This window comes from Cuculus canorus, chromosome 11 (genome assembly GCF_017976375.1).
Source record: "Cuculus canorus isolate bCucCan1 chromosome 11, bCucCan1.pri, whole genome shotgun sequence".
Lineage (NCBI taxonomy): Eukaryota > Metazoa > Chordata > Aves > Cuculiformes > Cuculidae > Cuculus > Cuculus canorus.
The window spans coordinates 22,611,941-22,625,006 of NC_071411.1; the positions used below are offsets into that span (position 1 = coordinate 22,611,941).

Consider the following 13,066-nt stretch of genomic DNA (forward strand, 5'->3'; position numbering starts at 1 on the left):
GCTGAAAACCATTCCCCCTCATCCTGTCCCTGCTCTCCCTGATCAAAAGCCCCCCCACTCCAGCTTTTCCAGAGCCCCTTTCAGTACTGGAAGCTGCTCCAAGGTCTTCTCCCAGCCTTCTCCAGGCTGAACAACCTCAACTCCCTCAGCCTGTCCTAATATGAAAGGTGCTCCAGCCCTCGGATCATCTCCATGGCCTCCTCTGGACCCACTCCAACAGATCCATGTCCTTCCTGTGAAGATGAAGTCTCATGAAATTTTACCAGTAGTTAAAGACCTAGCTTCTGATGTTTCAGTATTATGGACTTCAGGGATATGGTTTATTACCTCAATGTAAAAAAAACCCAACCAACCTCAAACAAGGAAAAGTCAAATATTTTTCTGTAGGTAAGAAAAGCCATCACTGATGCAGATTGCCTATTTTCACCAATCCTACCAGACTCCGGCTGTACAGAGCAGCTCTCCTTCCTACCAAAATCAGAACATGTAGAAGGCTGAAGAGGAAACAAAAGTTAAACCGAACCGTTTAAAAATACAGCACTGTGAAAAATTTTATTTCATTTTTATCAGTACTAAATACTCGCTACCACTAGGAACAGACATGCCCTTTTTTTGTTGTTTTGGATTTTTGCTTTTTTTTTTTTAAAACTTATATTAAATGTTGACCTACAGCTTGCTGTGCCTTGGAAGTCTGGCTCAGGAGTTAACTGCATGATTTTTTATTTAAATAGATAAGCACTTAAGTTTGAAAATCAGACAAATACAGGTGAACAGGAAAATTAAATTACACATTCAGTTCATACAAATGTCTCTTGTTCTATGCACTAAATCCTGTTAACTAGCTGAGATCTTTTAAAAATTCTTCAAATACTTATGAAACATTATTTACAAATTACATAAATAAATCCAAGTCACTTTTAAGTTAACCAGTACAACAAAAAAAGTCATCTTTTGGTACTGCGTGTACTAAAAATGTTCTTGTTTATTGATTGTAACCCAGTTTGCAGTATAAAATGTTTGTTCACTTACATCAAAATGGGTTCAAGTAGAAGGAAGGAAGGAATTGGTTTCAAAAGAAAACAAAACAATATTAGAAATGCTTAAAATCAATGGGGCTTCTTCATGTTCCTTTCTGCACAGCCTGCAGTCATTTTTAGAAGTCCCTTCTACAGCATTTGCCATGTGAACAGGGCATCTCAAAATAGCTGAGCTGGAGTTTCAGCACAGGGAAATACTCAGTACATCGCTCACACTGCACAAAGACCTTTTACCAGGAGGGAAAGGACAGCATGGAATGTCAGTGGCCAGCACAAGCCTTTACAACCTTTAACTTAAAAGGCAGCATTCATAGAACTAATCACAGACTATACACATCCTGCACTGAACAGCGAGCAAAAGGACTGGAAAATATACATTTAGGAAAACAAGAGACCAATGCGTTTCCATAACCTTTGTTAAAATTAATGCTTTTCTGCTTGTCTTTTGTTTTAAAACCAGCATTGACACCACCAACAACTACAACTACCTTTTCCTTTAATATAATATATGCCAGGTAACTACCATATGTGAGAAATGTACAATAAACGTCAAGAAACCACGGAATTTCCTATGCAGACACATGAAAATATAAAACCATACAGATTCCAAAGTGCCATGAATACCAAATTCAAGTGATGGTTGATAGTATGTAGGTAAGAAACTAAATGGAACTTTCTCTAGGGGTTGCTGAGCCCTTCAGCTACATCTTCAGTTTCCCCTTTGGCCACTTTGCTGAGGATTTCCATCCATTTCAGTTGCAGTTCTTCATTTTCCGCACTGAAATATAGAGTTTGCTGGGACTGGCAAAGCTTAAAAACATGCTTCACTTCAAACTTCTCACTGGAACCTGGTAAACTGACTTCGTATCCAGGCAGAGGAATAGGACGTGGGCTCCGTCCATCCTAAAGAACAAAGAACAACTGTCAAAATTCAGCAACAAATGGTACTGGAAATGGGAGGAGCTGGGGTATGCGAGGAAGAAGATCCTCTCAGTGGCATTAAAGAAACACTTGTTTCAAACAGCTTAGAACTCACTTTGAACAATGTGACTGGAGATGCATCAACCTACAGCTGAGACATGGTCCCCAGGCACATGCTTAGGCCAGGCAGCCCCACCACAGCCCTCCCCAAACTGGAGCATTTCAGCATGTGCTGCTGGTGACGACCCCTCCGTGCTGGAGCCACCCACTGCCACCGCTGCCTACAGAGCGGACGCGCACACACACTCTCCAACAAGCACATGAACACAGCTCGAGTGCGCGTGCATTGGGCTCCTCACTGAGAACTGTAGCTCAGAAAACAGACAAGAGGCGATGTCGACTGCCAAACTTAAAACAGCAAAACACATGGATTATTTGCGCTTTTTCCTTCTTGTCTAACAGACTCCCTTTCACAGCAAGAACAATGATCCAGCAGTAGCACGGCTGGGATTTTCAGGTAGTTTCACATTATTTGGACATTTTTACAAAAAAAAACCATTTGCACTGGGTACAGGTAATCCCATCCAGACAAAAAAAGGTAGGTGAACCTCATGAAACATTTGTAAGATTGGTTTCAAGCTGACAAATAAGCAGAGCTGAACACAAAGACAACTGCCAGGGAAGAGACTTTGAAATAAAAGAGAATTTGAGATTTTAAATCCATCACTGAATCTTCTCAGATAGTCTTGTGTTATGTAGTGATGCCTTTCAGAGCTGTCAAAAAGTCAAAGTTCTTGACCATCCTTTAAAGGCCAGCTTAACTCAAAGACCTAAGGAGTGATACAGCTCTCTTAGCAGCCATATCTTGAGCATCAACCAGCTCTTCTACGAAGCTCTTGGGAAAGGCATACTTTGGCAAGACAGAGTGTGCAATGACCAAGCAACTCAATTCACTTGATGCTGGCAAAGCATTTCCAGACGTGGGTCCCCAAACTGAAGTCCAAACCACACAGGCCTCGAGCATAAGACGCTATCACTGAGTGTAGCTGCCTACCCATGTTCAGTGGCTCGTACCACTAATGTGGCATCCCATAAAGAGGTGGCAAAACCATTCTTTTGTCACCCCACACTGAATGCAGATGACTTAATGAGTCTGTAAAGGGACCACAGCTCTGAGAACAATGGCAAAAATATACCTTTTTCTAGCACTCAGATTAAAGTAGTTCAAGTTTTAGAACTGCTCATATGAATGCAAACGCATACATTAACTAAAGGGGCAAACCACAAACAGTCAAAGATATGTCTACACATTTTATTAAATCAATGTTCCTGGTTTATTAATCTGCTGCTTGTTATTGTTATGCAAAAAATGCCAGAGTCCATCTGCTTGAAGACCAAGGAGGTTGGAGCAAGGTGGGTGCTGGGCTCTTCTCCCAAGGAACAAGTGACAGTACCAGAGGGAATGGCCTCAAGCTGTGCCAGGGGAGGTTTATATCGGCTATTAGGAAACATTTCTTTCCTGACAGAGTGGTGAAGCCCTGGCAGAGGCTGCCCAGGGCAGTGGGGGAGTCTCCATCCCTGGAGGGGTTCAAACAATGTATAGCTGTGGCACCTTGGGACGTGGTGGCAATTTGGGACATGCTGGCATGGTGGTGTCGGGCTGATGTTTGGACTGGATGATTTCAGAGGTCTTCTCCCAGTTCTAACGATTCTATGTTTCTACAAAGATTTATGCCAACTTTGGCTCAAGCACTAAGGAATTCAGTTTCTATTTGAGTATAAGTTGTTATCTTAAAAGCAGTATACAATTCCTAACTCCCGACACTGCAGCTGCATTTGTGTAACAGGGAGGTCTTGCACATGCAGAAGTCTGAGCTGTCACGTATCATGTAGCTCTAGATGTGGGCAGTGCTAAAGCAAGCAAATATGGGGCTGATGAACATGAAAGGCACAAGCGCACATGCAAGCTCCACCATGCCTGCTTCACTGATCTTGCTTTAGAAGAAGACTCATCACATGAAAAATAGGAGGTTGCCCACGATGATGAAAAATGATATTTTTTGTAGCCAAGAAGTGCAGCGTAAGAGCAAACTGATGTTTGAATTGTACAGGTTACACCTACCCAACACATGCAGACACAGGCAAATTAAGGAGACTGCCTTTGGTCTCACTTCATTCCTTTGCTTAATATGATGCCTTTGCCATTTCCTCTGTACCTGTCTGATCCAAAAGGAAGGGTTTTAAATCATCTTGGAAAAGCTTCGCTACTGACAGACAAAAGGTGAAGCACTCTGCCTCCAGTCATACCGCACACCCGGACAATGATCTCCAAGGTCTTTTCCAATCAACCAATCCTATGATTCTATCAGGGATGGTTTAGGAGTGGGCAGGTACAGTTGGACTCAATGATCTCAAAGGTCATTTCCAAACAAATGATTCTATGATTCTATAAACCAGATTCCTCTGTGGGAGTGAGAGTGTTGCTGGATTTCCTCTCACACTGAGCCCTTCCCCTTCTACCAACAAGTCTAACAAGTCCAGGGGCTGTTTTGCACCCACAGGCAACTGGGCCCTGCCAAGCATTTAAAGGCCTTTCAGAGAGACAGATGTCATGTTCCATTTTTATCAGCCTCCTGGATTTGGCTGCTTTATTTCTTTTTCTCTAAATATTATGGATGAAGCTCTTGATCAGGGAATGCAGGGACAGGACGAGGGGGAATGGGTGTAGGCTGAAAAAGGTGAGATTGAGATGAGATCTTAGGAAGAAATGTTTTGCTGTGAGGGTGGGGAGGCCCTGGCCCAGGTTGCCCAGAGCAGTGGTGGCTGCCCCATCCCTGGAGGGGTTCAAGGCCAGGTTGGATGGGGCTTTCAGCAACCTGTTCCAGTGGAAGGTGTCCCTGCCCATGGTAGGGGGTGGAACCAGATGGGCTTTGAGGTTCCTCCCAATCCAAACCATTCCATGATTCTTTATTTCTGTATGCAACATACCAGGGTTGCACGGTATCAGTATTGTATCAAACCAAATCAGCCAGTGCTGAGAAGACTTTCCTTTAGGGTTGATTTCATTCATTTTCCTGAGATAGAGAGTGATACAGAAAAACCAACTGGTTGTGCAATACTGTCAGCAATCACAAGCATTGTGCATTCACCCTGACTCTAAGCAGCATTATAACATGTTATTTATCGAGGTAATTGCGGCAGCAGTTATTTACTCTTCCATTACAGCACTCAGGGTTGAAGATGTAGTAAAGGACAGCTTGGCTCCAACACAGGCAGTTCTGGATCCTGCAGACAACCCTCTCGCACTGCACATCTCTTTTTGCAGCAGACATGCTCTCTTACACAAACACACAGAACAACCGTTACCCACCGATGGACCACTACCCTTTTTCCCCCGCTACTTTTGAATAGGCTTAGAAAATCCCAGCTTTCCCCTCCAAACTCCACTCCTTGCCCTTTTACAATCTCATCTCAACCTTGCCCAAATTGTTGGGAGACTCTGCTGATGCAACAGTGTGCCAACACGCAAAGCTCTGCGGTACAGTGAAAAGGGAAAGGCAGAATTCTGTGCAGGCCCAGGTAAAGCTCCACCCAAGCCGGGGCAACAGACAAGCCACAAAACCACTGCTCTAAAACCCCCCAGCTTGTCTTCAAGCTCAGCTATTCCCTTATCTTCTATTCATCACATTTACACGATGAATAAAAGATTTTTCTTCAGAAATTATAAAGCAAAATTTTCTCTTGGATCACACTTGGTAATTATTATATCCACTGGCTCTCACTGTACTTGATTTACGTTCCCTGTTTCTCCAAAATTCATTCCTTCTCTAGCAAGCTGGGAGTCCTTAATTCTACATTTCTCGATCAGGTGAAAGTTAAAGAGAGAGCTCTGGAGGCAGTTGTGCATTTTACAAGGGCAACGGGATCATAGGATCATATAATTGTTAAGGTTGGAAAAGACCTCTAAGCTCATCCAGTCCAACTGTCAGCCCAACACCACTGTGTCTACTAAACTGTGTCCTGCACCACATCCACATGGTTTTTTAATGCCTCCAGGGATGGAGACTCCCCCACTGCCCTGGGCAGCCTCTTCAATGCTTCACCACTCTGTCAGTAAAGAAATGTTTCATAATATCCAATCTAAACCTCCCCTGGCACAACTTGAGGCCACTTCCTCTCATTGTGCCAGGGAAGGTTTACATGGGATATTAGGAAACATTTCTCTACCAAAACAGTCATCAAGAATTGGAAGAGGCTGCCCAGGGAAGTGTTGGAATCCCCATCCCTATGGGTATTTTAAAGCTGTGTAGATGTGGTGCTCAGGAACAGGCTTTAGTGGTGGAGTTGGCAGCGTTGGGTTTACGCTGGACTCGATAATCTGAAGGGTATTTTCCGACTTAAAGTATTCTACACTTCTCTTTTTCCCAGACACTCAGCCACCAGGAAAGCAGCTCTGGAAGAGATTTTTCTCAGAACTCTATATTATGCAAACCAGAACTAACAGGAATTTTGGGTTAATAGGAAATTATAGGAAAGGGATTTGCTTTGTAGTTTTTCCCTTCAGTTGGAGGCCAGTTGAAGAAATTATGCAAGTAGGAGTGGCAGTCCCTTGAAGAAGGGAGTAATTTTTGTTGTTTATTGTCTCAGCCTGCAACTAGTGATTCCTGAGAGTAAATCCTGGCTGGGTTATCGAATACACAATAGATCAGCCTTGTCCTGCCTGCTTTCTTACTACTTTATTGGGAGATTTATCTCACACCTGAAAGAGTTGATGACAGTAACCACTAAATTTAACTGTCATAAAATCGACAAGCAGTGTCAAAGGCATCTTTCTCCCCTAAAAAAATAGGATCTTACTAATATCCACAGAAGCTCAAGATGAAATTTGGCAGGACATAGAACAAAGAAGCACAGAAGCTCATCCAGCTTCCAAGCCTGGCTTTGCCCAGCTGCTGGGCCTGGAGAACAGTGTGTCACTCCGCTGTGCACTAAATACAGTGGATTTATTTCCACTGGGTTATTACTTGTGCTGCCCTGAGACAATCAGGTAGGCACTAGGAGAAATTCCCTTTCTCGGTCAGACCATGTAAGACACTCTGCTTCCTCTCAACTCTTTATTCCAGTCATCTCTGAGATGACTTCGAACATGAGTCAGCAGTGGCCCAGGTGGCCAGGAAGACCAAGAGCATCCTGGCTTGGATCAGCCATGGTGTAGCCAGCAGGAGCAGGGAAAGGATCGGCTCCTGCACTCGGCACTGGCGAGGCCACACCTGGAATTCTGAGTTTTTAGGGCCCCTCAGTACAAGAATAACCTTGAGCAGCTGGAGAGCATCCAGAGAAGGGAACAGAGCTGGAGAAGGGTCTGGAGAACAAATCTTAGGAGGAGTGGCTGAGGGCCCTGGGGCTGTTTAGCCTGGAGAAGAGGAGGCTGAGGGGAGACCTCACTGCTGTCTGCAGCTCCCGGAAAGGAGGTTGTGGAGAGGTGGGTGCTGGGCTCTTCCGCCAAGTAACAAGTGATAGGATGAGAGCAAATGGCCTCAAGTTGCGCCAGGGGAGGTTTAGATTGGATATTAGGAAACATTTCTTTACTGACAGAGTGGTGAAGCCCTGGCAGAGGCTGCCCAGGGCAGTGGTGAAGGTGTTCAAAAAGCATGCAGATGTGACACTCGGGTACATGGTCTGGTAGGCACGGTGGTTTCGGACTGATGGTTGGATGGGATGATCTCAGAGGTCTTTTCCAACCTTAACGATTCTATGGTTCTGTGACATATGCTGCTCCTTGGGAAGGAAGGCCAAAGGATTTGGACCTCCCTCTCCTTCTACTCCTACCCACCTTCCTCAAGCACGCCTGTGTGAGACACTCTGACTTGGTTCACACATATACAAGGCTTGCATGTTCCTCTGCTGAGGCACAAGCTTCACATCAGTTAAAAAATTTTGCAGCAAAGCCATTCTTTGATTTTAAAAGCTTTTTTTATTTTCCACAGCCTCTGACCCAAGAGAGATCTGTAGACTGACTTAGTTGCATTCGTTTTAGTGCTTTGTCTGAGGTTTTTGGCTTTTCCAACTTGTACTTTCAGTCATGCATCTCCTCGTGACCAGGAGGGGAGCCAGGCAGCTTGGTTCCAGCGGGATGAACGAGAAGCTTACCCAGCGCAGGGTTTGCATCCCAGACGAAGCTGAGGGGGCTGTGGCTGCAGCTACAAATTCAAGCTTCCAGTCTCTCAAGCACTGTGCTTAAAACATTACAGCCGTTTGTTTCAAACTAGAGGTGTTCTTGCTGACATGCAGCAGTGCGAGCACACGTCTAAGGACAGCGTTTACTTAGAAATACAGAATCATAGAATAGTTTGGGTTGGAAGGGACCTTAAAGATCATCTAGTTCTGACCTGCCTGTCATGGGTAAGGACACGTCTCACTAGATCAGGCTGCCCAAGGCCCCATCCAACATGGCCATCGACAACTCCAGGGATGGGGCAGCCACAACTTCCCTGGGATACCTGTTCCAGTGTCTCACCACTCTCACAGTTAAGAAATTCTTCCTTATCTCTAGTCTAAATCTGCCCCTCTCCAGTTTATACCCATTCCACCTCACCCTATCACTACAAGCCTTTATGAATAGCACCTCTCAGCTTTCCTGTAGGCCCCCTTCAGGTATTGGAAGGTTACCATAAGGTCTCCTCGGAGCCTTCTGTTCTCCAGGCTGCACAACCCCAACTCTCTCAGCCTGTCCTCGCATGGAAGGTGCTCCAGCCCTCCGATCATCTTTGTAGCCCTCCTCTGGACCTGTTCCAAAAGTTCCATATCCCTCTTATGTTGAGGATTCCAGAAGTGGACACAATACTCCAGATGAGGTCTCACAAGAGAGGAACAGAGGGGCAGAATCCCCTCCCTCGCCCTGCTGGCCACACTTCTTTTGATGCAGCCCAGGACACAGTTGGCCTTCTGGGCTGCGAACACACATTGCTGGCTCATGTCAAACTTCTCATCAATCAGCACTCCAAGTCCTTCTCTGCAGGGCTGCTGTCAATCACATCATCCCCCATCCTGTATTGAAACAGGGGATTGCCCCGACCCAGGTGTAGGACCCTGCACTTGGCCTTGTTGAACCTCATGAGGTTCTCACAGCACCACTCCTCCAGCCTGTCCAGGTCCCTCTGGATGATATCCCATCCTTTCAATGTGGCAACTGCACCGCTCAGCTTGGTGTCATCTGCAAACTTGCTGAGGTTGCACTCAATCTCACAGTCTATATCATTGATGAAAATGTTTGACTTCTGGTCAAACATTTGCTGTGAGGCAAGCTTACTGTGAACAGCTATAAAATCAGGGGTGTTACTGAGTTCCCAGATTGTTCCTAGCTACACCCATACAGAGCAAACCCCTGATTTCACTACAATTACAGCATGGTAATGGTAAACTGAATTCAGGACCATTTCTTCTTTCATCCCACCCACGAGATAGAACAGAGACAAACATATCAAACACCAGATCCCTGGAGGTGTTCAAGTCCGGGGGGTGGGGCTTTGAGCAACCTGATCCAGTGGGAGGTGTCCCTGCCCATGGCAGAGGGTTGGAATTGGATCGGCTTAGAAGTCCCTTCCAATCCAAACCATTCAATGACTCTAGGATTCAAATAAAAACCTGGACACGGGGGACCTCATCACCATTCTTTATCTTCAGCACTGAGGAAGCATAACTCATCTTTCCATTTTGGATATTCTGTCTTGGATACAGATAATTCTGTCACTTGGCTTTCATGACACACAAATGCTGTTGGCCTTCAACAGCACACATAAAAAAATACCACCGTAACTATTTCTAGTAAAGACAGAGGCATAACTAAGACCAATTTACCAAACACAGGCCATTTTTAAGGTTGAAGAACATCTACATTACCACAAATCCCTCTCTCCTCTCAACCCAGAGTGAGGTTTAGAGAAAGAAAAAACTTGAATCAGTGATTGCAATATTCAGACTGCTTTGCAGTTATGTCCATTTTATAGGAAAGTGCTTTCCCCACTGGTAACAAAGCCTTCAAACATACCTGTCTGAAAGCTTTAAAAAACCCAAACCTAAATTGTCCTTGTTTTGTACTTTCTTTGTTAACAAATAAGAAAGGAAAGCTATGACCGTAAACATTTGCTCACAACCACACCATCAGTAACTAGAGATAACAAAGAAATCTGAAATCTCTAAGGCTTTGTGATAAATTCAGAAAACCAAGTTCATTTTTGTTGTTGAAACCAAGCAAAATCCTTTGATCTATTTCTCAGCTTGACATAGTTAAACTTATGCTTTTTTATTTTTGCTGTGTGTTAACACCCATGAATTTCATTTTACCTGGCTACTTCCTTGCAGATACAGGACAAGAGGTTCAGTCTTGGGGATGGTCACCCACATTTTGTACCAAGTCTTCCCTTTCTCAAGGAATTGGAGGTAGCTGCTGAAGAGGCTGTTTTCCACTGCTAAGATGCTTTGCTTCTGGATAAAGGAAAAAAAAGTAAGAACTGTTTCCATTTACACTTCTGTGGGCAAAAGACATACAATTAAGCTAAAAAAAAGACTTAATTTAAGGTGTTGATAGTCAAATAATACCGTAGGGCAAACAGTAGATAGCTTGTAACTGTACAAAAGTTTAATTGTTATTAAATCACACACACACACATAAAAACACACTAACAGGATGAGGTTCAACTGTCAGATCCTGGACTTGGGTCACAACAACCCCATGCGATGCTCCAAGCTTGGGGAAGAGTGGCTGGAAAGCTGCCCAGGGGAAAAGGCCCTGGGGATGCTGGTCGACAGCAGCTGAGCATCATAGAAAGCAAATTCCTCTTCACCTTTTAGTTTGCACTCAAGACTCCTGAGGTTTTCTGGCATCTGTTAATAACATCTTCTCAGCTGCTATGGGGCTTGGTAAGAAAGTTTAATATAAGTAGGAGCGAAAGAAAAAGACTGGCTCTGATCTTTCTTTTTTATATACCTACTGTCTTGCATTGCTCCTGATCCTTTGAGGATTTAGCGCAATGCTGGAAGCCTGAGCCTATGAAGGAAAAATTACTTTTTTCCTCATTTTTTATCCAGGTTTCTACTGTCATCTGCTTTCCAAAGTAGAGCCATAGGTCACATTTCACTGCTTTGCTCTTTGGTTTTTCAGATGAGCAGTGCTTTCAGCTGGGTAGATGGAGGTTTTCATTTCACTGGCAAACAGCTTTGCTGAAACAGGGCTAGAAAGTTCATCAGGAGATGCTATAGACTAGACTGACACATATTAGGATGAGAGAAAACAGCCTCAGGTCGTGCCAGGTGAGGTTTAGATTAGATATTAGGAAACATTTCTTTAATGGAAGAGTGGTGAAGCCCTGGCAGAGGCTGCCCAGGGCAGTGGTTGGGTCTCCATCTCTGGAGGGGTTCAAAAACCATGTAGATGAGGCACTTGGGGACAAGGTTTGGTTGGCACCGTGGGGTTGGGCTGATGGTTGGACTGGATGAGCCTATTCAAACCTTAAGGTTTCTATGATTCTATATTAAGTCCTGCTCATCTGTAGGCAAAGCTGCAGGGCATGTCAGAAGTTTTGGATGGTATCACACTTTGGATTCTGAATCCTCTCTATACTCTGGCAGTTCAGGGAAGGGTGAAGTGCATTTGTAGCTGTTGCCAATTTTGTGTTTCTGAGATTCTGGACATGTCTGGATAAAAAGCACCCAAGCAGCACAGTTTACTCTGGCAGACTATGCTGGTGTAAATTTACCTTTGCACGTATATCGAGTAGCCTGCAAGGAGATATGTCATGCTGGCAAGCAGAACAGTGCAGGGTCTCAGAAGACCACTTGAGGAAGCATTTGCTACAGGAGCTCTGGATACCCACTGGCAGGTTTACATTTCTTATTTAGTCTATCTCCTTCTACAGAATTACAGAATCATGGAATGGTGTTGGTTGGAAGGGACATCAAAGCTCATGCAGTTCCACCTCCTTGTCATGGGCAGGAACACCTCCCACTGGATCAGGCCGCTTGAGGCCTCATCCAATCTGGCCTTGAACACCTCCAGGGACGGGGCAGCCACCACGTCTCTGGGCAACCTGGGCCAGGGCCTCCCCACCATCACAGCAAAACATTTCTTCCTAAGATCTTATCTCAATGTTCCCTCATTCAGCTCAAAACTGTTCCCTCTCATCTTGTTCCTGCACTCCCTGATCAAGAGTTCCTTCCCAGCTTTCCTGGAGCCCCTTTCACTACTGGAAGCTGCACTAAGGTCTCCCCAGAGCCTTCTCCTCTCCAGGCTGAACAACCCCAACTCTCTCAGCCTGTCCTCCAAATTCATAAGGCACAATTTGTCCTTCGTGAAGCTGTGGTGGCTGTCTGTGTATATCATCTTTGGTATCACGCAGGATTCTTGGTGTCCTCTAAGGAGAGGCTGAGAAAACAGGAGGTCTTGCTAGTGTGGAGCTCTCTATGTCATAACCATTCCTAAAAACCCTTTAGCGGTTTTTCAAGATGAGATATTTTTCAAGATGAGACGTTTTTCAGTATAGGCTGCAATTGTTCCCCAGTTTCCCATGCAGTGTTCGAAGCAGGATGGTCCATGTCAGACCCCTAGGGGAAGCATGATTTGCACTGAAGTTAAGTTCTCAGTGTGTCAGTGGCTCTTTCAAAAAACCCTCAGAAGTTGTGTCTCTGTAGGTCCAATCTCATTTGAGATGAACGTTCTCTTTTACACACACAGTCATATCTGGTTATATTTTACAGGTAAAACAAATAAAACCCTTTTCTTCAAGGTGGCCCGTGGAAAGCATGGCATGGAATGGCACTCCTGGCACTGCCCACAATCTGGCATTGGCAAGAGAAGGTTAAGTTGTGGTGGGTGAGGATAAAACAAGTCAGTTTGCCAACATGTTTTTATGCTAGAGAAAAAGAGGTTGAGGGGACACCTTATCACTGTCTACAATTCCGTGCAAAGAGGTTGTGGTGAGGTGGGTGCTGGGCTCTTCTCCCAAGTAACAAGTGATGGGATGAGAAGGAATGGCCTCAAGTTGCACCAGGGGAGGTTTAGATTGGACATTAGGAAAAATTTCTTCACCGAAAGGGTTCTTCAGCCCTGGCTG

General features: G+C 44.7%; 1 protein-coding gene across 1 annotated transcript in view; it reads right to left on the reverse strand.

The window, feature by feature from the left end:
- Window positions 1-573: 573 nt before the first annotated feature.
- Window positions 574-13,066, reverse strand: part of FGD3 (FYVE, RhoGEF and PH domain containing 3) — a 120,207-nt gene continuing 107,714 nt past the window's right edge. The window contains 2 exon segments of the mRNA XM_054076500.1: window positions 574-1,940; window positions 10,302-10,442. Coding sequence (XP_053932475.1) covers window positions 1,716-1,940; window positions 10,302-10,442 — 366 coding nt within the window. The 3' untranslated portion in view covers window positions 574-1,715.